At 42.5% G+C, this 23,590-nt stretch overlaps 1 protein-coding gene across 2 annotated transcripts in view; it reads right to left on the bottom strand.

Annotated features, from left to right (window-relative positions):
- Positions 1–23,367, bottom strand: part of OSBPL5 (oxysterol binding protein like 5) — a 126,982-nt gene extending 103,615 nt beyond the window's left edge. The window contains exon 1 of one of the 2 annotated variants that reach the window (XM_079987169.1): positions 22,837–23,367. In XM_079987169.1, coding sequence (XP_079843295.1) covers positions 22,837–22,863 — 27 coding nt within the window. In that variant the 5' untranslated portion in view covers positions 22,864–23,367. Of the gene's footprint in view, positions 1–22,720 lie in introns of both variants that reach the window. The other variant, XM_079987170.1, reaches the window with a different exon arrangement.
- Positions 23,368–23,590: the final 223 nt, after the last annotated feature.

Genomic DNA, 23,590 nt, shown 5'->3' with positions numbered 1-23,590 from the left:
GGAGAAAGCTGGGCGCAGATCAATTTTCTCAGCTTGTCTGCCCAGTTATAGATCCCTGGGCACCTGCAACAAGAGTTTATGTAACTAATGCAGGTGCTCAGAATTGGACTCCTTCAACAAAAGGGAGGAACTGCTTTCAGCCAAGAACCAGGAAACATTTCAAATAAGCCAATTGAGAAGAAAGAGAAAATAAAAGCAGTACTTAGGGGCTCCTAGAAAAGCAGAAGGTTATGTGTTTACCTACTCAACGTACATAACTGCCATTGTAATATCTGGCAGAGCTGGTCATTAACTGTGATGAGTCATGGATCTGACCCATCTGCTACCTATGGCTGTTGGCTACATCCAGAAACATTTCTAGTGGGAAAATATTTATCGGGTACATTTTTTTTAAAAAAATGCAGAGAATGGGGAGAAAAAAAATACAACACTCACAAAAAAGGGGGTTTCATTGCCAGTTTTCTACAGGCAACTTCTTTTATTTATTTATTTAAAAACAATAATTTATTATCTGAACCCCACCCATCTGACTGGGTTAATAATAATAATATTAATAATGAATTATTTATAGACTGCAATAACATTAAAAATATCAATGAAGTTTACAACAATATCTATATACAATTTTTAAAAAAAACATAGAAATCTAAGAGAAAACTGACTTTCAAAGGATAACTGTGTTTTGGTTCATATAATGGTTCTGAGAGTGCAAATTAGGTAGTTTCTCGTTAGAATGCAAAGCAAATTTCTCCCTTATCCCCTACCTGTGCATAGGTCTCTAGGCGTGGGCAAGTCATTTGCAATACGGCTGGATTTCTTGTTCAAGGGTCAAACAGAAGGGAGCAAACCAAATCAGACTCTCTGTTCCTTACTCCATTCTTCAAGCTTCGAAATCATCGAAGTATCAAAATCGTAGGGAATATATTTGTCACATTGCACTTTCAATATGGCAAAAGACGACAGCACGCAATTTTAAAAAAAGAAAGCCAAATAAGACGAATTTCTCAGAATCAGCCTTAATGTCTCTCTGGAAAAATCTGCTTGACCGGCTCAGAACATTGGTCCATCTAGCTCAGTGCTGTCTACACGGACTGGCAGCTGCTCTCTCCGGTTTCAGACAGATGCCCTTGAGCGTATTAATACTGGCCTGACTTACAGGGAACTTGAGATGATTATTGAGACAACATATTTGACGGGCTTTGAACAGTCAAGAAAAAATGCTAAGTGTTGTTATTAAAAATCCAAGGAAGTGGCAAGTTTACCCAGGGCCTAAAAGAGCAAAGTGTGACCGCTTTGGATTTTGGCGTTATTGCCACTGTCTCCATTTCTAGGTGGGCATGATTTTTCTACTTTAAAAACAACAACGTTTTTAGAGCAGTGCCTAAGGCTTGAGGGCTGAGGCTATATTGATGACACTAAAAATAAAAGCGCTCTTTTCCGCGGAACCAAGTGCAATGCATTTGCTAGTCAATAAGGCTTGGCATTTAGAAAATGTTACACAGTGGGTCTCCAAAAGGCTACAGTTTCCGAGAACTTGGGCACTCCGCTTCAACAGCAGAGGCTGATATTTCTCTTTGTCTACTCCCAGGCCTTGTGCATTCTCGAAATAAATGCTCAACAACGTCAGGAACAATAACAACTACTCATGGGTGCCAGATGAATTAGTAAATACCAGACAGGGAGTCCCACGCTGGCCTAGAGTTCGTTCTTGGGGCAGTGGGGAGGACACGATGTTACAGCAAAGCTGTGTAGTCTTTACACACCTCCCATCGGATCACAGTTGAATGTCTGTGCCAGAGCTGAGCGTTTCAGAAGAGCTTAAGGGAATTTCTCAAAGCTCGCATAATTTCTTGCACTTAAGCCCTTTATCTTTTCTCCCTTTTTCCTCTTACACTCCCCAAAACACTCTTCCTTGGTTTGGGTTTTGCAAGGGACCTTCTTTTGTTTTATTAGAGAAAATGTGTTCTCTCCTCAACAAGTGAGGTCCAGCGCCGAGGGCCTTGTGGTGGTTCCCTCACTGCAAGAAGTGAGGTTATAGGGAACCAGGCAGAGGGCCCTCTCAGTAGTGGCACCTGCCCTGTGGAACGCCCTCCCATCAGATGTCAAGGAAATAAACAACTATCTGACTCTTAGAAGACATCTGAAGGCAGCCCTGTTTAGGGAAGTTTTTAATGTTTGATATTTTGTCACTTTATGTTAGGAGCCGCCCAGAGTGGCTGGGGAAACCCAGCCAGATGGGCGGGGTATAAATAAATAAATTTAATAATAATAATAATAATAATAATAATTCCTCCAAAATGATGGCATGAAAGGCAATAATAAGCTTGTAGCATTATTGTTTATGTTGCCTTCTTTGTAATGAATTTTACAATTGCTGCCTCATTCCATTCCTGTGTCCTGTATAGTCCTCTTTTGCACCCAGGTCACAGGAAAATACTGACAACATTGATACCACGGAAGTTACCGCTGGTTACATATCTGGCCACTGACCATTGCTTCCTTTCAAGGAATGAGAAAGAAAACTGATCTAAGTTGTAAGCTTTGGGGCTAGGTTCCGCTTCCCTCCATTCTAAAACAAGAACTTGAGACTAGATTCCCTAAGAGATCACCTTACCCCAGATATTCCTGTCCAAAGGTGTGCTTAGTTTGTACTAAAAACTGGGCTTTTAGTGTTGCAGCCCAAGTACCCTAGAATCCATTACCAGCCAAAGTCAGACTGGTACTCAATCATGATATTTAGGTGACGCTAGATTTTTTTTGTTTTGCTTACCCTGACGTGTGACCGAGTTGTGTATGAATTACTTGTCTGTTGAAATGCTTTTATTGTTTTAGAGCTTGTAGAAATGGTTTTGATTGTAGAATTTGTACTTTTTGTATTTTATCTTATTTTTAGATTGCTGTACACTGCTTTGATGGCCTCTGACTATAAAGCGCTTTATAAATTTATAGCATAATATATTGTATTACTATATGTATTCTCCTTTCTCAATACAGATTAAACATTTGAATAAATGTTTCTAGACAAGTGGTACCCATTCACAAGATAAACAGTCTCAATCACTGCTCTGAGAAGGCAAACAAATGCAACATTTGTTTTCATATACTGAGCTTTACTGTCAGAATGTTTAATTCTGGAGCCCCACTAAATGTCTATGGACAGCCTATGTAGGAGGAGTGAAGGAGTCAATTATCACATTGGTGGTATTTGAGATACAATTTATATTTATTTATTTATTTTCAAATGCCAAGCTTGGATTAGAGCCAAGCAATAACTTGAATTGTATACTCATAAACACAATCATGTTTATATCTGGACAATATTTTTAAAAGTGTTTTTAAAAGAACTGCATTGCTGCTATTTAACTAACCTTGAGTTTTAAAAGGAAGGTCATTCTGAGCTTGAGATGGGCTTGTCAGGAAATGCACTTCTTTTTGTCCCACTTTCTGCCTTTGATTTAATCTTTTCCAAGATGGCTAAATGGCTGACCTCTAGATTTCCATTTAAAATGCTGATTTCTCCTGAGCTGAACTATACTAGTTATGCAACTGTCTCCAACAATCAGATGTGAGAGCGTGTGGTTTTGTGTCTATCTTATACTTTTGATATTTTCCTGAAGACAGTGTACACTATACAGAAAACAATCTGGCATGTGTTGGAACAGGAGACAACTGCCAAAACATCAGAATTCTTTCCAGGCTCCTTTTAAGTGGAAAGGAAGGTGCAGTGGGAGTGGCTTAGCAGGGTGGGCAGGACTTTTAACTTTCCACTTATTGGATACACCAGCTGCCCCAGATGATTCTCTATCCTTATGTAATAGATGGACAAGGAGAATATCCTTGCCAGAATGGACCACCTGTACTCCTGTCCCCACTTTTGAGTCCAGCTATTATTAATCATTCATTTTCAAGGAATGCACTCCAAGCACCATTTCTTTAATTCTAAAAGGGCAAAAACAGACAGAGTGTTTTTTGAGGTCATTATTAATAGCGAGAAAATATTTTCAGAACCAGAAGGTTTGTTTTAAAATGCGAAAAACCCCTTAAACGAAGATGCAGGGGAGAGCATGAAACAAACTGCTGAGTGCCCAGTGACTTGTCAGGTTTCCTAGAGTGTCCTTGATTTTTTTCACAACTGCATTTTAATGAGAAGTGCCTTTGTTTACAGAATATGGCAGGAGCAATGGCAGCAACTTGGTCCTTTAAAGCTTATCGAAAGGGCCTCGTTGACAGCAGGCATTTAATGTCACATCTTCCTCTGGCTTCACACGCCCCATAATTTCAGATACTCTAGGTTCATATTCATCATTTCCCCACATGTGTCCCATCGTACAGATGATTTTATGGCCATGCAGCCATGTAGAAATAGATCTCCATGCAGAAGCTGCACTCCCTGAGACAAACATTGTGCCAGCTGCTAATTAACTCGAGTGTTGCTTGCGCCAAAGTCATGGTTCAGAACGGCTTCGAAGATCAGGACAAAGGTTGTGTCTGTATTAAAGCAACATGGCCCCATTTCCAGAACAAAGGCTGGAATCCGGAGAGCAACAAGCCATACAAGAGGTGCCTCAGCAGCAAGAACTTCTCCTTTATTCCTATTACTGAATAACTGACAAGGGCAGATCACACAAACAATCGTCCCCTTGCCACATGGCACGGCTGTCCAAGTGTTTCACCATGCCATCAATCTTTATTTATGTAATCCCCCACCCCGCAAAATTAAGTCTTTTCGGTAGCGGATTATATTGAACACAGTGATCTGTGCAGAGTGTACACAAGTTAAGAGTTACACTGCACGAATTTGACTAAATAGAGGAAGCCACCAATAATCAAAGAGAGGAAAGATGGAATATAACCTCTCCAAATTATGAGAATCAACCATTTTCAGATGTTGTTGTTACCTTTAAGCCTTGTTAGCAGTGCAGCCTTATCTACGGTGCAGGATTAAAAATTAGGAAGACAATGCATGATAGTTTGGTCCAAACTCTCAAGCATATTAACATGTCCTTGAGAATCTGTCATCAGCTCTCAGACTTCAGGCTTACTTTTAGAGTGTGTGAGAATAACAGAAAAGCCCACTCTGTTGTGTTTCTGCAGGTCACTGAGCTGGCCAAGTCTCCTGACTGAAAGCCTAGAGCAGTGACTCACACAGAGATGCAACGGGCAGCTTCTTTGAGAAGAAATTCTGTTCTCTGCATTGGCCATGACTGACTGACTCAAGCACATCTGATGTACATAACACATCCCCAGTGATACTGACTGGAAGGAGGAAAAACTAGAGCAGGGAATCATATGGTGGCATAGCGGGCAGCCTCCTCTGCTGGTTTCCTATGGAATCATAAGAAACTTTATCTATTTAGCTCAAACTATGTACCTGGGTACATTAGTATTTTGGAATTTACAGGTGTATCAAGATCCTTTAAGGAAGTGCCTCTGCGGCCTGATTGCACTATACTTTTTCTTCTGCATTTAAAGCCTTCTTTGTCCACACCAGTGGAAAGGTGATCTTGGCCTTCATCTAGCCCTTCAGTAAGAAGGGCTAGATGAAAGAACTATTTCCTTGTCCATCTTGTCCATTTTCTGCAGCACTATGAATGTCCTAAATAATAATAAAAATGTCTGCAGTATGTATGGGAAAGAAGACAAAAAGCCTATTCTAAGCATTGCAGGCTTGACATTTCAAAGTGATAGATCTGTGGTCCTTTGTACAGGCAATTTTCAGCCCACAACATACAAAAATATGTGGTTATTCATCCAAATTCTCTAAGCGCAGTATTTTATTTCAGTGCCTGACAGCTATGGAATGTTCCAGAATTTCTGTAGAGCTCAGCAAACACATTCTCAACCAGGAGATGGTATTTGGAGGAGGAGGAGGAAGAAGAAGAAGAAGAAGAAAAGAAAGAAAAGAAAAAGGTATTCCTTAGTGGCGAGGAGGCTATCTCCTTCATGCTTTTGAGAGCCACAAGTGATTGTTTCTAAAAACAGGAAGTTAACCAATATTGTAGAAACATTTGTTTAGGAATTTTGAAAGTGTATTCTCTTCCTTGAGCCACACCCGTGATGAAAGTGAAAAAGCCACGGCCTGGTATTTATAAAGAATTTGACATTTCCACAATGCTTTTGCCTGCGAAAACATAAAAGCCAACTTGTCTGAAGACAGGCTCACTCAATTTGCTTTGCCCTTTCCAAAATGCTAATCAATTGGTTTCCTCAGACAGTACCGTATATATTCCTGGACTCATACAACTCAAAAAGATTGCATACTATTGCAAAGTCATGTCTTGGAATGGTTCTGCTTCAGGTGCAGCTCTGTGGGCTGCCCTCTTCCTGCGTTAATCATCACATAAGTGAAACAGCAAGACTGGCTTCCACAACCCCCTTATTCCAGAAGAGTCCCATAGTGTCCAAGGTGACTTCAATGTAACTCTAGCAACTCTCACCCACTGTACATGGAACCTCAAAGTATTAATTTAGGAAATAAAACGGCAAGATATAGACATTTAATTTATTTTACAGTGAGATACCTCAGCTTCCAATGGATAGAGATCATATTTCTTTAAAATGATTATGAATCAACTGTAATCGTATATACCTAAGTGCTTTTCAACAGAATAAAATGGATCATTACTATCATTTTGACTATCATTTAAAAAAACAAAAACCAGCCAAAAAAGACAGCTAAAAGCAACTAAATAAAGACTAAAACGGTCATTCATTAAAAATGTTAAAAGCCTGAGTAAACAGATACATGTTCACTAAAATGGCAACAATGGCAATGCATGACATACCTGTAATGGGAGACATTTCTGCAAAGGAAGGGGCCACCACAAATAAGGCTTTTTTAAAAAAACACAGATGTTTTCAAAAGCAGTTTTTAATATGGCTTTGAGCAGTGCTGTTTTGCTAGAAAAAGAGGGGCCAAACTCACCATGAACAAGTCCCTCATTCTCCTACAATCGCAATGGCGCCACCTGAGAGGTGCCGGAACTGAGTTTCCCCTGAAAAAAAGCCCTGGCTTTGAGAGAGGGTCTTTTGCTGAAAGAAACAGATATTTGGGTCAAAAACCATGTGCCACAGAGAGGATCCTTCCTTCCCAGGTTCACACACAGTCGCCAAAAGTATCCCAAATCAAAGGGTGAAAATAACCATTATTCTTTAAATAAAATTTTAAAGTTTCCTTTGCCAAAACCTTTAAAAAAGAAGAAGAAGAAGAGCAGAGATTAGTGTGACTATTAATATCTGTCCAGAAGATGCAATCTTTTATTCACAGTACAGGCCCCACAGACAAAAAGGCATTTGGATATTCCACTCCACCCCGTCGCAAAATGTCTGCTTTTAATTAAACGGAGCCAAAAGAATCTTTTTTAAAAAAGAAAGAAAGAAACCCTGTGCCTAGAAATAATTCTTAGCTTTACAGTGACAAAGGAAAGCATATGTGGGTTTTAAGGAATCAAACCCAATAGATGGAGCATGGTGCTGTCTCTAATTTACAGAAGAAGAAACTGCATATTAAGTGACACACCCAAAACTGTACATAAACCTCTGCGGCTAGGTTAAGACTGCTAAAGACGGAGGATTCACATGAGCTACTGTCCTCCTTAAGATGACATGTGAGTCATCCTATGTATGGCTCTAATTATTGAAATATATTCCCCCCCCCAAAAAAAAGAGAGAGACCCTCCAAAACATCGTCATACTTAACAATATGGAAGTGATCCAGCACCATCTCCTACAATCACCATTGAATTCAATGGGATTTAAGTGGCTAAAATGCAGCTGTGATGATGGATAACAGAGGCCATTTCTCCAGGACTGATTTTAGTCTCTTTTTTTCCTTTACTGTTTAAATGTAATGAGATTTTATCACTGTATTAACTGTTCTGACGTATTTTATTGATTGTTCCCTGATTTGTGAGACGACTGTCCTAAAAAGCAGTATAAAGTCTCTTAAAACAAACAAGAATGTTTCCAAGAAGGAAGACTAACCAGCAGAAAAAAATAACCAGTTTTATTTTATTTTTTGAAGGGTTTAATTCATAAGGGGGTAAAATGGTCACCCTTGCAAGGTCAATGATATTTAGAAGGATGATCATGCATGTGCAAAAGGCATTTCCCCCTGCAGAATCTGAAATCAAAAACGATGCCTCAGCCAGCCACAACCCAACCCTGACAATTTTAGGAGTATAAAACGAGGAAATTGATTTTCAATATGCCCAACAGCCCAACAACACCAGAAATGAATAACCTAAATATGAAGTGAACTGAGAATGATTTCAGGAATTGAATGAAATGCCAGGGGGGAAATGATGTCTGGGTAGATATAGAGAAGGCCGGAGACACAAAGCAAGACGACCTTGTTCTACGCACAACAGAGTAATTCGCATGGATAAATCAGATTTTCCCAAATTACTGTCTAGCTGGAAAAAAAGAATTATTGGGGAGGCAGCTGCACTTTCCACTATCACAGGTGCTGAGTCAATGCTATCTGTAATAAGGGCAGGAATGAACCATATGAGCCGCCTTTTAAAACCGATTTCCCCCGTGCAGAAAATAATTCCAACAGCAAGTACTTCAAGTGAATCCTAATTTAATTGATTTGACACAAAGAACATTTTGTAGTAGCTTTCGTAAGCTTCGGCTTTCCTCTTCCCCTTGCTAGTTTTTTTCATTCTACGAAATGAACCCATTTGGCGTTATTAGTATGTAGTCGCAGGTGGTATTCCTCTACTGTAGAAAACTGCTAGTAATGTTTCCTTCCCTCCCAAGGAAAAACGGTTGCAGTCTAGCATAGGAGAAAGGGCTTCAACTGCAGGTGCCTTTCAGCACCACAGTAAACTCATGCCACGCACACACCAAAACCAGGCATGTGAAGCTATAGCTCCTTTCAAAGTTACTTATTCCATCCTGATCTAGGATTCTTCCCCATGCATAGAAATCCAGAATTTGGCAATCGCCTTTCCCTGCTGAGATTATGAACACTCATTTAGCCCAAGTGCTTTAACAAGGCATACATCTACAGTGGTGCCTCGCAAGACGAAAATAATCCGTTCTGCGAGTCTCTTCGTCTAGCGGTTTTTTCGTCTTGCGAAGCATCCCTATTAGCGGCTTAGCAGATTAGCGGCTAAGCGGCTATTAGAGGCTTAGCGGCTTAGAAAAGGGGGGGGGAGGGAAAAAACTCGCAAGACTCACAAGACGTTTTCGTCTTGCGAAGCAAGCCCATAGGAAAATTCGTCTTGTGAAGCGCCTCGAAAAACGGAAAACCCTTTCGTCTAGTGGGTTTTTCGTCTTGCGAGGCATTCGTCTTGCGGGGCACCACTGTACTAGGCAGTTAGTCTCATTCAATTCAGTGGGACTTACTCTCAAGTAAGCAAGTTGTGAGATGTACCAATACAGTTCACCATTTTATCAGTGGCACACTGTACCACTGTCTTATGGCAGCTGTTTGCTGCACACCATTCTCTAACACGGACATCATCAACAGTGATGGCATGGAACCATTTCCTCCTCCTCAGAAGCTTATTGTGCCAAAACTAACAACACTGGCTCATAAGAGCCTTTTAAGACCACGCTGAGGTACAAGATCAATTACCAACCGTCTTCCAAGACTTACTTTGTAGTGGAAAATAGCAAGACCTTAGAACACCTGGCTTCTCTTAACAGCAGGGCAAGGCAAAGCAAATAGAGCAGGGGTAGAAGCCAACAGAGGTTCCATACACTTAAAGTACAATTCTCCACTCCCTCCCCACACCAAAGACTCATGGGGACTGTGGTTTGTTAAGGGTGCTGGGAATGTAGCTCCATCAGGGCAAACGAAAGTTCCCAGGATTTTTTGGCTGGGAGGGGAATGTGGTTTAAATGGTGTCTATACAACAAGACTCTCCATTTTTTTCAGACTAAAGGTGTGTGCCAGTCCAACCCAGAAGCATTTGCAGGTGGCCAGAGCATATTACTTGACCCACTCAGGAATATTTAGTGTCACAAGGCTTCCTGCTAATTGGCAGGCTCAGCTAACTGACAATGCAAGTGTGTACACTTAGAGCCAAAGGAGAGAGCCCTGAATCATGAATAATGGCCTACGGCAAGGATGTCCAACAGGTAGATCGTGATCTACTAGTAGATTGTGGGGTGTCTATGGTAGATCGTGGGGCCCCCCAACCTAAAAGAAGTTCAACAACTTTGGTCACTGCTAGTTTGTTTATAGTGGGAGTAGATCTCGGTCTCTTGAAAGTTGGACATGCCTGGCCTATGAGTACAGCTGGAGTCATCCACACAAGGCAGATGGGAAATGCTGGTATTGTAATGATTGTGTGAACTAAAACACAAAAGCAGCAGAGGTGAAATCCACAGGCAATTTCTGACCCCAAATCCCTTCCCTCTGAATGTCAGGTGTGTGTGGGGTATGTGTGCTGTGGCTGCACAGTAATAAGGGGAAAACTCTCTTCACGTGAATAGAGGCAAACTCTTATTTGTGTAACCCAAAACTGGTTCTGGAGCTAAAGGCAAGACAACTGTTATTGTTCTTATTTGGTGGTCCAAAGAGAATTCATTAACTTCCATTTGTCCAGTCTGACTATTATTTAGGCACATGAAATGGGTGGCAGTTGCATATGTTATGATAGTCGTTTTGTACAAAACATTGGATAAAGAGTGCAGAACAGAGTTGGGACAAACAAGGAATAAAGTCTCTTAAAATGTAGCTGTGACAGTTACTGGTAAAGTGTAGTTATAATTATTGGTAGCAGCATACCACTGAAGCCTTCGTGTTATATTATGCACCAGATGATCAGTGTCCCCTGTTATTAAAACTTGGCTGAGGGCTTGAAGAAGAGGTGCTCTTTGTAAATTAGCTAAGTATGTATTAGAGAGTTATCCAAAAACCCCATTGTAAGCCAACAGCTCCTGTACACAATTAGCATTTTAATGAAGCTGCTTCACCTGTACTCTGTTGGTAGATTTTATGCTCTTTGAACAACCCTTTAAGGTTGCTCTTAGTACATTTACGATGCCATGTTAATTTTAACTCTACATCTGCATCAGATTCCCCCATCCCAAAACACCAAGACAAACCAGAACAACCTGTATAAGCTCCCCAGTAAGTGTGTTTAGGACTGGAATAATTAATCAAGCTCCACAATTTTAAGCACAAATGAACTGCACAATACAGAAGATTCTGGTAAAACCTTTGTCCACCTCTGGAAATCAAAGTAGAAGAGCCATGGTTGCAAATGGAAGATAACAAGCAGCTTAGGCTTAGGCACCTCTACCCTTTGGGACAGTTATTCTTCAGCAATGCATGTGAAACAATGAGGTCTGGGCTGAGCAACTCCAGGTTGATTTATTATTTTTACCCCGATTTAAAAATAGCACCAGGGCCAAGCCAAACAAGAGGATAGCACACAAGGCTAATTTTAGAACCAGCCAGGTAGCAACCATGTGAAGTATTCTCCCATTCAAGCCACAACAGAAACTCAGCATATGTATAGTATTCCACTTATTTTAACGGGCTTTAAGCTTGTTTCGTGGGAATACTCAATCGTACCCAGCATCTTTGGCAAAAGGGCCTGGTCTCAAACTATCACTTCTGCTGCTGTTAGCTTCAGGCAGACCTGCTGCATGCTGTAGAATACAGATGCATTTGTTAGACTTTCAAGACTTTTCCCACCAAGGAAGTATAGAAGACAAGTTTTACCAGCTGAGCGAGTTCCAGGCTGTACTCAAAAAGATGAACAGCCTGGAACTGGAGATAATAATACTGGTCCTTATGCCTCATTTGGCCATTTTAAAGACTAATTGTTTCAATAAGTAGTCTGTACAGTGTTTTGAAACTGTATGTATAATTAGCAAACAGCTGTGTTATTTCACTGAAGTCCATAGTTTGCTATACAGTTAAAATGAATTAGAAGCATCCCATTCCAGAGAACATTTTAACCACAACTGAAGTCATCGGGAAGATTTCCAGTAAGGGCAATGAAAGCTAGACAGAAGTTCAAATGAGGCTGAAATTACGCTGGACTTCAATTTTCTTCACTGTAAATTGGTGGCTTGATGATTAAAAGAATGAAGGTGTACCTAGGGTTTATTTTAAAGCAGAAGTTAAAAGCCTTAGGTGGGTAAAAGGATCTTCACCTGGTGCTGAAAAGGGCTTAAAGAAGGCACCAGTCAATTCTTTTTTGGGGAGGCGGTTCCATAATTGGGGTACTACCACTGAGAAGGCCCTGTCCTTTGTAGCCAACTACCTCCCCTCACTTGGTGGTGGCATATGAAGCAAGATGAGCCTACCCGTGTGACCCCAAACCATAACTGCCCTGGAGCCAAACAGTCTCCTCCCAGAACCACCTTCTGGAAATGGCCACCCAAGCAGCCCTGAAATTTTAATCAGTGTGTAATACTGGACAGTCTTGCATGGTATTAACAAGGAATGTTGTTTTTCGAATACTGCTTGAGAAATTAAAGTGGGAAGCCTTGCATCGGACTGAACATCCATCCAGCATGCTATTACAACAGTGTCGAGTCAAATGCCTTTGGAAAGTCAACAAGTGGAGCATGAGGGCAGTAGCTGTCTCCCACTGTTGTTCCACAGAACCTGCTATTCAGTGGTGCAAACGGGACCTGCAACAAAAAGTGTGGACTCCTGTTCAGGGTTCCAGCCAGCCAGCCATGATGATATTCCATTCCATTTTCTCTTCCATCTGGCTATCTGTTTTCTGCCCACAACCACTGAATTCGCTTAGCGCTCACTGGGTTATCTCCCCCAACCACCCAATTTTGTTCTCTCTCTCTCTCTCTTTATACAAACTTCATAAACCTGGGAGTTTCTCTGAGCCTGTTGATGCCTCCCTCCTTTGGATGGATGATGCCACTGTAGCTAGGTAAGCAACAACACTCACCTCTGAACACTGGAAATAGGGGGAATGATTTGTCTGTGCCACTGTCACATCCCTCCATCCCTTTATATTTCAACTTTGATTTATCTACTTCACAATTAGAACTGAAACTGCCTAGCTAGCACTGTTCTCTTATACCTGGAGATCACAGAGGTTACAAGAGCAGTCATTAAATTCAGATCTTCAGTTTTATTAGTTTTTATCCTCCCCAGGCCACCAGGACAGGAAAGGGAATGAATCTCAAGATAAATCAAAAGAATTCGGATATGCTCTCCAAAAGCAAAACATTTACATCAACTTCCGAATCAGCAGAAGTGCCCCATATTCTAAAAACAAACACTTTTAGCATAGTGCTTGCAAATGCATGCACATTTCCCACATATCTAAGAGTCTAATAGCTTTTAACTCTTCTGTTTAGGAATGATGAGTTCCAGATATACACAGATCATAATGCAGCAGGGACAAGGTGGATTTGAAAGCTTTTTATTTATGTCATCAGGAGAGGCTGGGAAAACCAGCCGAGAATTTGACTTCCAATCCCCTTGGGGTGGCGAGAGGTTTGGGGCTGCTTTTGCAAACCTGCTGCGGTTGGCAAAGTGCCTTGGCAACAGTATATTTCAGAATTTAGTACCAGTAACTCATAAATGAATGCCAGAAGTGACAGGTGCAGAATCCCAACACTCCAGATGCAAAAAGGGGGAACGGGGAATGGGTGATTTAAAATAAAACAGTATGGAAAAACTACACAGATCTGTCAAGGAATGATTTAAGAAACGAAAGAAAGAAGCATAAGTGGAACAACATACTGATACATTTCATCAAGCAATCTGCTTTCAGTATATTTGGCTAGATTTCAGAACCAATTAACACCAATATGGAATCTTCAGCTGGTTAACACAGAGCTTCTCCTTGTTGCATTTCCCCCTTAAAGGCGCCTTAACAGCAATCTCTAAAGCGTTGTGGGGGATGTTTCATTCCCCCTGTGGAGTTACACATCTACACAACGTCTTGTGGGATATTCCCCTCCACCCATTCCAATATTATACGCAATATCCATCTTGGTGGAAATTGCCCCCCCCCCAAAGAGTATCCAGAACAGAAGACATTCCACTGGCCCTTCAATCACACACTGGACCAACAGGGTGTTCCTGCTTTCCTTGAATGAATCATGTAGCCAAATGGCAATGAAGGATTGTAGCCAATGTCAGTCCTACTCAGAGTAGGCCCACTGAAATTAATGGACCTTAGTGACTCATGTTCATTGGTTTCAGTGATTCTACTCTAAGCAAGACTAGCACTGGATACAAAGAGCTTTACAAGAGGTGATGCCATTTTGGCTTTGAAAGGTTCACAGTGAAATGGGAGACGTTTTCATTCATATTGCTAATCCTACTGAAGAGTCAAATGAGAAATGTTTAAGGGAAATGTTTTATGATGACGCTGAAGACAACGAAACTGCATCCAAAAATCACTGGATATGTACTCAGAAGACATTGCTTCTGTTGTCTTTGAAGATGAACTGCAACACTTCCTGTATTTTGTCAGGTACCACGTCTCCAAATGTAGAAACAATTCTTAAAATGTTGTTAGCATTACTGACATCAAACGCAGCTGGTGAGAAATCATTAAAAGAGTCAAAAATGACATGTGTTCTACTAGATATCAAGCATATTTAACAAGTTCAGCAACTTTAGCAATCAGAAGTTCCACACTGCGAGATGTAAATTGTTGATGTCTTTGTGTGAAAGAAATGTTGATTTAAAAAAAAAAAAAATCTTTGAATGTCTATTCATTTTGTTCCTTTAAATAAAGGTCATTTTTCGGATGATGCGAAGTGCTTTCTTTTTAACTCTCTATATAAGCATATCATTAACTGGGAAAAAAGAAGTACTGTTTAACAGTAAGGAAAGATAGCCCTTGTTATCAACAAACTCATTCTTAAGCAGTTAGCTCTGTCATAATTTTGGGCATAGTCATGTTTATTTATTTAGGTAAATGAACAGAGTCCCCGCAAAGGGTTGTGTACAGAGCCCTAAAAACAGAAATTCACCCTGGTAACCACCATTCCCCTTTCAGTGGTGGCTGTGCTTTTATATCCAGGTCCTATTTATGAGGTTTTCATGGGTATCCAACTGTCCCCTGTGAGAATAGTTTGCTGGGCTCTTCAGTGAAGATCCTCCACAGTGTAAGCTTTTTTAAAAAAAACACACGAATACTGCAATTTATTTTTATTATTTGGTTAGGCATCTGAGTTCAAGGAGAAATCAGAGCAGGTCACTTAAGTATATGCTTGTAATTATTCTATTATCATATGCTCTGCTTTGTGGTCTACTTGCCATTCTAAGATGGAAGATCAGAAGCAAAGGAAGAAAGGGTTAGAATCAGGCAACTGAGTGTCTTGACCCTTGAGCTGCCTCAGCTTCCTCTCATATTTGGCCAGAGAAGCTGCCGATTCTAAGAGGCTGCAGACTCTATTAACAAAAGACAAGAGTTCCACAGGTCTGCACAAGAATACTCTTAAAAATGCATTCCCCCACCAAACACTTTAACCCAGATGAACATTTTAAGAAATGGCCCAGGGCTGGTGTTGGTGCAAAGAGGCATATACCGGTAAATCCATATTAACATGGAATCAAATGATGGGATTTTGAAGGGGGGGGGGAGGATTTCCCAATCCTTGGTTGACAAACCTATTGTACAAGGAGTGTTTGAGCCATGAATTTGGTACTTTTCAGCTAACACAATGCGATGCTGCTCATTCATACTCTTATCACGATAGCCTGGGAGCTGTCTGCTCAGTCAAATGTCCTTTCCTGACTCCCAGACAGGAATGGCTCAGCAACTTCCATTTCTGACCACTTGTAGCTGGGTCAATACTGCTGGAGATGTAACTGTAGCACTATGTGATCTCCAATGACAAATTAATGATAATAATGATAATGATAATAATGTCTGCATCACTAAAGCTTGCGTGGCCTACCAAGGAAAACATTGATTTATGTTTTGGATTTAGATTCTACTGCCTGCCAACATTTCAGTGTTTTTACATAAGTAAGAGTTGTGCGACACATGGAAATACTTATGCATGGAGGCGGTAAATCAGAGGTCCCCAACATGGTGCCCACCAGCACCTCCTATGGTGCCTGTGAAAGGTCTCAAGAAATATCCTCTCAAAACTCCACAGTGCCTCAGAGACTATTTGGTCTTCCAGCTCAGTACCTGTTTGAATTGGCTCAACCTTGCCTGCAATGAACACCCCCTTCCAAACATTCCCACATGTCACCGAATGCCAGAACTAAATACCCTTCCACCCTTCCGTTCTGAACACAAGAGAGGTGCAAAGAGTTTCTCTCTCTCAGCAAGCATGGAGGTGGCTGGTGGAGGTTTCTTTTCCTTTTCTTCATTGGGCACCTCAAAGGCTGAAAAGCTGCAAAAAGCAATGCACAAAAGATGAAACACCTGAAAAGATGCAATGGCAACACCTAGTCTCCCCCAAGCCTCATTGTTCCATATTCTCTTCCTTGGAAGATTAACACCTACCTCCAAAAATTAAAAATAATACTATCTGACAGCTCCCATGAAGTTAGCCATCATTTTGTGTCACAGTGTAAATGTGGAGCAGGAATCACACCGCGTGGGTTCCCTTTAAGAGCAGCTTAGCAGAGAGCACGGACATTCCTCTCATGAAAGGAAAATCTATTCTCTGCACAGATGTGCCAGCTGCTTATCAAAATCAACCTGCTGGCCCACTATTAATCCCAGCAGCCCTTTCCAATGGGAAGTGGTGTGACATCACCCAGCACCCTCAGTGAGTCATACATCTGATAAGGGTCACATCCCACTTCCTCCCTTGTGATTAAATCAACAACAACAACACAAAGTAACCAGACAGGATATGGAGCTCAGGGGTAGCTGAGCGGGCACTTTTCAAGATGCAGAGAAAGGGCTGGTTTTCTCCTGCCACGTTGTCTGGGGTGATGAATAGCCTCCAGCTCCATGCGGCTTCTAATCTCTAGTGAAGGAAATGTGCAACTGTTTACCACACCTCCGCAGAGTCCAGGAGTCTGCAGCATCATATTCAGAGATAACGGCAAATGAACTGCACTGACATGATATTAAATCCATGACTCAACCACCCCTTTCCTCATGACCTCAAAGCAACGAGAGAGAAAGGAGCCCTGGCGTAAATGAATGCAATATGAAGATAGGCATTTGTTATTAGCATTGGGATGGCATCGGTGCTGAGGGCAGATAAGCAAATGGCAACTTTCATGCACCACCGAGGCCATCTATCAGGAGGCAGAGTGAGGCGATAAGACAGATGCTTCGTGGGTGGGTGGGGAACAGACCATGGCGGTGAGGTATTGGAGAACAGAGCTGGGTGAGCTATGTGGTCTGCCATACATTACTTAAGTCAGGTGCGTGGAGAACCTTTGGTCCTCCAGATGTTGCCAAACAACAAGTCCCATCATCCCTGGCCACTGTCCATGCTTGCAGGGGCATTGTAGAGGCATGATGGGCATTGTAGTTCAACAACAGGGTGGGGACAAAGGTTCCCCTCTCCTGTCATAAGCTAGTCTGCTGCCCTCAGGTTGGATGGAGGACGCTATGCCATCACCAGTGTTAAAGTAAATTAAACTCTCAATCTAGTTGGCTTCTGTTTGTTGAAGAGGGGAGGGTACCACCTTGTCCTTTGCCTCAGGTAGCAAAATACCTTGGACCGGCCTTGTCATCTGTCCACAGGAAGTGAGAGTCAAACAGTGTTGAAAGTAACATGCCTGCTGCTCATAAGGTCTCTCAGAGTTAATATACAAATGCAGAAAACGGATTTATCAATCCATCCCAAGCTTTTTCACGCCTCTGCACTAACTGCTATAATAAAGCCAACAAAACAAATAAGTCAATGATACATAAATATTCACACACATATTCATGTTGCAATAAATTACAAATGGGGGAACATAAAAGCAGAAGGGTATAATAATCCCATTGAGATTAATGCTATCGTTTTTTCCTAGCAGCATAGACATGTAAAACCAGAGAGGCTTTGCCATTCTTAAAGGAATAGGCTTTTTTGGGGTGGGGAATCACACCCCAGCACTGCTGAGGATCAAGCACAGAGCCCCACCTAACAATCTCTCCTGCTGACAATTTGGGTTTCCTCTCTCACAGCAAGGCAGTAGACAGCTCATTTGATTCCTAGTGCAAAAAACAAACAAACCCATATTTCACCTGTGCTAACATGCCTTTTGTTAGTTCATGTTGGATAAGTACATTAATCTTGGTTCTTTGAATGGTTCGACACATGGTCATCTTTTTAAAAATGACTGCAATCTGACACATGGATGCATGAATGTATCCAACAAAAGCGGGCTAGAAGAGTAAGGTTATACTGCAGGAAATAGCTGGGTAGGTCTACTCCAGCAATCCCCTCTCACCAGTCTAAAAAGCAAATATGCGGTCTTCAGGGATATGAATGGAAAACAATCACTTTCAAGGGCACATATTACAGCCATGACACCAGCTCATATACACACCTAAGAAACCTGCAGAACCTTCATCCAGGTGAAGGCAAGTCAGAACTTGGCTTATTATATGAACACAAAGCAGTTAATAAGCAAGGAAAAGCCACCTAGATAACATTATTGATCTTGGCCTCCATACAGGTCCCTGTTGTAAGAGATTTGGTAATCTTAGATAAGACAAAGTGCCTCTGAACACCCAGAACTTTGAAGATGTTGCACCACCCACTGAACCCTTCACTTCCTTTAGCAATTCTGATAAGAAAGGAAAACCTTGTCCATTGAACAGGTCAGCTGCTTTCAGTCAAGAGCAAACCAAAGAAGTGTGAAATGTTGACACAAGCTCATGTCTAGCTAGTCTCATGCAACACAAGTAATCTGAGGTCTCAGAGTACTCCACAGGAAAACTCTCTTTCTGACAACCAGCAGTTTCAGCTCTCACTTTCCTCCAAGCTGTTAATTAAATAAGTGACTTAGTAATTCAAGGGTGGAAAAATCCTCTTATTTCAGCCTTTCACTTGAACAGTCGTGTATCAGTGCAATATCAAACAGGTTGGTCAGCTTTTTACAAATATGCACAGAGCATGAAGAATTTAATCTGCTACAATGAAAGACAGAAATGGTTTAAGGCAAAGGCTCAGAGAGATTATTTGCTCCTGCCCCCATCAATGATGCTCTGGAACTGAAAATATTATTGTGCCAATTTTGTATGCCTGGGTCCTGGAAGAAAGGAAGCAGGCAGCGTCACTGCAAAGGAAAAATGTGGGATTCAGTGCTGCCAAACATCTGCAATCTTATTTTGAGTCCCATGATTATAGGAGTCTTGGAGGCTGTTACCCTCCAATAAAATCAGAGATGTGTAGTTAGCAACTTACATTTTATTGGGTCAACTTCCAAGAAGTTGTGCATTCCCATCAACTGAATACACTGGACAAGCAAGAGAGAGAGAGAGAAAGATTCCCTTGCTTTATCTCCCCATCATTCTTAACTTTTAAAAAAATGCAATTTCTTTGGAGGCCTCATGTATATTGTTGCAAACTGTTATGGAGGCTCTTTAGAAGCCAAAAAATGTAAGACAGAAATGCTTCTATACCTAAATAACTTATCTGTGTTTGTAGTACTATGGATCTATCACCCTCCTCTTCCTTCTCTAAGCCTTAATTTTTTTAAAAAAAAATCACAGGTGGTAAAAGTATTTGATACTGTATTGTTAGGGCCTGTTACACGGCAAGTAATGAGGCAGTTCATATACCAAGAACGACACCTTAGATATGCTGCCTGTAGGGTTGTCATCCCATTGCTTGCTCATTTTCTTGGTTAATTTCAGATCACAGCAAAGCTGACTGTTAATTACAAACGCTGCTTATCTTCCTGAGGTGCCAATCACAGTCTGGTTCATACCCGTTTTGTTTTCCCAAGGTGAAAGAGAAAGCACAACAAATGGCCAGCTATCCAGGAGCCTTTCCTTGACTCACTTTAATCCTGTAAATAAATCCAAGTCCGAGGTGGCTTGTTCTCTCTGAGAAGGGTGTGTGTGTCATGTTTTAATAATAATAATAATAATAATAATAATAATAATAATAATAATAATAATATATTATTTATACCCCGCCCATCTGGCTGGACTTCCCCAGCCACTCTGGGCAACTTCCAACAAAATATTAAAATACAGTAATCCATCAAACATTAAAAGCTTCCCTAAAGAGGGCTGCCGTCAGATGTCTTCTAAAAGTCTGGTAGTTGTTATTCTCTTTGACATCTGGAGGGAGGGCGTTCCACAGGGCGGGTGCCACTACCAAGAAGGCCCTCTGTCTGGTTCCCTGTAACTTGGCTTCTCACAGCGAGGGAACCGCCAGAAGGCCCTCAGCGCTGGACCTCAGTGTCTGGGTAGAACAATGGGGGTGGAGATGCTCCTTTAGTTATGGATGTTATGGATGGCAGATGACCAGCTCAAAAGTATCAGGGTACCCAAGGCAGATGATGAAAGCTGATTCCAAATGCAGGGGTTCATCTTCCTCGTTCTTTACTGCTGTCAACCAGCAGTCCAGACAAAGACTCAACAAGGCATCTTACCTTTCAAATGAATTCTGCTGAATTCAGGGAGTGATGCATGGTGGGCCACAAACAATCTTTGCCCAAGGTTATGCACACTGGTAATATATATATGAGCCCTGACCTAGACATCCGTAATCCATGTGGGTGTCAGGCTCTCATCACAGATCTGGTCCAAAACTTTTTTTTCCATGCACCACCCTCAGAACACCGTTGCTCCTCTACTGCATTGCTATAGCTGACATACATGCCACTAGAGCAGTTGTTTCCAGTGCCTCATTTTTGGGGTACCCAATTCCGAACCCCTTCTGTACAGAAGATGGCAGAGCATGGAGAGCAGAAGGCCTTCCTTGAGCACTCCTCTCTTTCACAGGCATTTACTGATTCTGGCACGGTGCTTTAGGTTAAAATCAGCCAAGAGCATTTGAGAAAGTGTAACTGCATTGCCACCTTTGCTATACAAGAGAGGCGAAGAACCCTTTTTTCTATCACAGATTGTATTCCCTTGAGGAATCTGTCAGTGGTCACATGCTGGCAAGGGGCCAAGCCAAGTCTGAGCAAAACTGGGCAGGGACCCACCCCTTCTCTCTCTCTCTCCCTCTCTCTCTTTCTCTCTCTCTCTCTAATTTCATAACCTTGGTATCCAAGTACCAAGGATGAGCAGTCTGTTAAGCATACAGTTGGATCCCCTCCCCCTGGTAAATGCCACACTGAAACTTGGTTCACCTGCCAGACTGCTTAAATCATGTCCTAAAAAAACCACAACTGCCAACAACCATTAGGTCTGGCTAAGTCTACCACTGGCTCGGTTATGAATCTTAATTACTCAGTTGTTAGGCAAAGACCTGACTTCTTCTGACATTCCATCACTCCCCCGGTAAATCCCAAACTGTAACAAAATGCGCTTAAAAATAGCAACATGCTCTGCCTATGCTGGCCCTGAACAGCCCACGTATAAAGCATTAGTAACATTTGGCCTCAGATCTGAAAGATGTTTTCATTATTTTCCTCGGGTTGCATTCCAAGATCTCCCAATTTATATTCACTCTGTATTTCAAGGCACTGAGGAGGTTTATTTTTACTGCACCATGACATGAAATAACTGGAGGGGAGGAAGGGGGAGAAACTTGTATTTTAAAAATAACCAAAAGGGTCACCACTTTCCAAAGACAGAGCCTAACAATACATGTAACAAATTCACTTTAAATACAAAGGTATTAGAACAACAAACAGGCCTCTCCGTCTGCTTTTTCAACATAAGCCACCACTGGACAATAACTTCAAGAAAATCAAATTTGCTGTGACGGCACAGAAAACAAAAGAAGGATGCAAAGCAGAGCAAAGAAAATTAAAACTAAATCCCTTGTTGCTGTGTAATTATGTTTTTTTTTTTTTAAAAAAGCTAGCATTTAGTTTATTTTTAACCCACTGAATAAACTAATAGGCCTTATGTAGCTGAATTGCGTTCAGCATTTTACAAACTGTAATTCTGCAAGACCTCAGATACAATAAGTATCTGGCAGATTTGCAAACATGCTGCTGAAGAATCTTTCAAACACAAACAAACCTGTTATTGTCATTACCTTTAGCTACAATGGCAGCTGACAAGGCTACTTGATGCAGGAATGGGCGTCGGGGATGCAGCATTTTAAGCATCTGAAAACCATGAGATTCCCTGCACTTTAAGAATGGGACTCTTCTTGTTCCATTCACTGAGGACAGAACACATGGTGGCTGATACACAGCGAGTGTCTCCCGGTTCTTGCTTACATGGCCACCGTTGTCCTCTTAGGGATTTTTGTGAACTGAAACATTTTTGGTGCACTTTGTCTCCCCTTTTTTTAAAATAAAAAAATCAAATCTCCTAAAATGATCTGAACATGCGTGTCCGTTTTCTAATTTGAGAGAACCTTTTAGTAGGTAGGGGGGGTTCGGGTCTCACCTCTTTAAAACGGGGAATCCCCGTATGTAACGCTAAAATACGGGCTGAAACCTTCGCTCCATTAAGGGCGATGTTGTTGTTTTTAGGAGGAAAATAAATCCATCCCTCATCCGTCGTCCCACGAGCGATGCAAAACGCCGTGTTGCGCCCGTCTCCCCTCCACCCAGCCCAGTCATTGTGCGCAAGGGAGAGGGCTCGATTCCTCCGCCTGGAGAGGCTGAAGACGCGCCACCTCCCCCCCCGCCCCCCCCCCACATCCACACACTCGGGCGCGCACGTTGCTGGGCAAACCGAAAACATGTCGTCCTGCTTCTTCGCCTTACCTCCTCCTCAGCGCGCAGACAGCAGCAGCCCGAGAGCCCCCTCGCCCCAATTCCTGCCGGCGAGCCGAACAGCAGCGCGCGCCCCGCGTCGCCAAGCAGCAGCTCCTCCTCCTCACCATAGTCAAAAGTTCCCCGGGAAGCATCGCCCCGGCGCGTCGCTCATGGTCGCCTTCTTCCCCAACGCGACCGCGTCCCCGAAGCTGCCGTGGGCTCGAGGAGGCCGCCGCCTCCTCCTCCTCCTCCTCCCGCGCCGCCAAGTGTCACTTTCCCCAAACCGCTGCCATGCGCCGCGCTGCCCGGGGAGGAGGTGGTGCCCCTGGCGCGCACCCGCCGCGCCCGCCTCTCTCGAGCTCCGCTGCTTTCTGGCGCCCTCGCAGCCAAGAGCCCTCGAGGGCCCGGAGCGAGACAGCCAGCCTCGGCAAGCGTCCCTCCTGGGTCCCGGTTTCCAGGGCCGGCCGGCAGGCAGGCAGGCAGGCAACAAAGCAACAGATCCGGGGAGGGCGGGGGGAGAAAGAAAAGCTTTGCCACTCCAAAGCAGGACAGCTGTTTCACCGAGTCTCTGCAGCAGGAAATGCCACCAGACTTATACCCAACCACATCAGGAAGAGAGAGCGAGAGAGACAGAGAGACACAGAGAGAAAGAGGGGTGGGGTGGCGTATAAAATCCGGGAAGGATTAATTCAGTTCGGGATCGGATTTGGTTTGGAGTTTGTGTGTGCGCGCGCGCGCGCGTGTTCGACGTCTTCCTGGTTTTGCTGGCTAATACAAGAGGCAACAGGGGAGAACACAGGAGTGGAGCAACGTTTAGCCGGGAGTAGCACAGAACGTCTCCATATACTGAAGGATTGTGATTGTGATTGTGATTATGAT

The sequence above is a fragment of the Podarcis cretensis genome (genome assembly GCF_951804945.1).
Source record: "Podarcis cretensis genome assembly, chromosome: 1".
NCBI lineage: Eukaryota > Metazoa > Chordata > Lepidosauria > Squamata > Lacertidae > Podarcis > Podarcis cretensis.
This window is presented reverse-complemented; position numbering and strand designations above follow the sequence as displayed.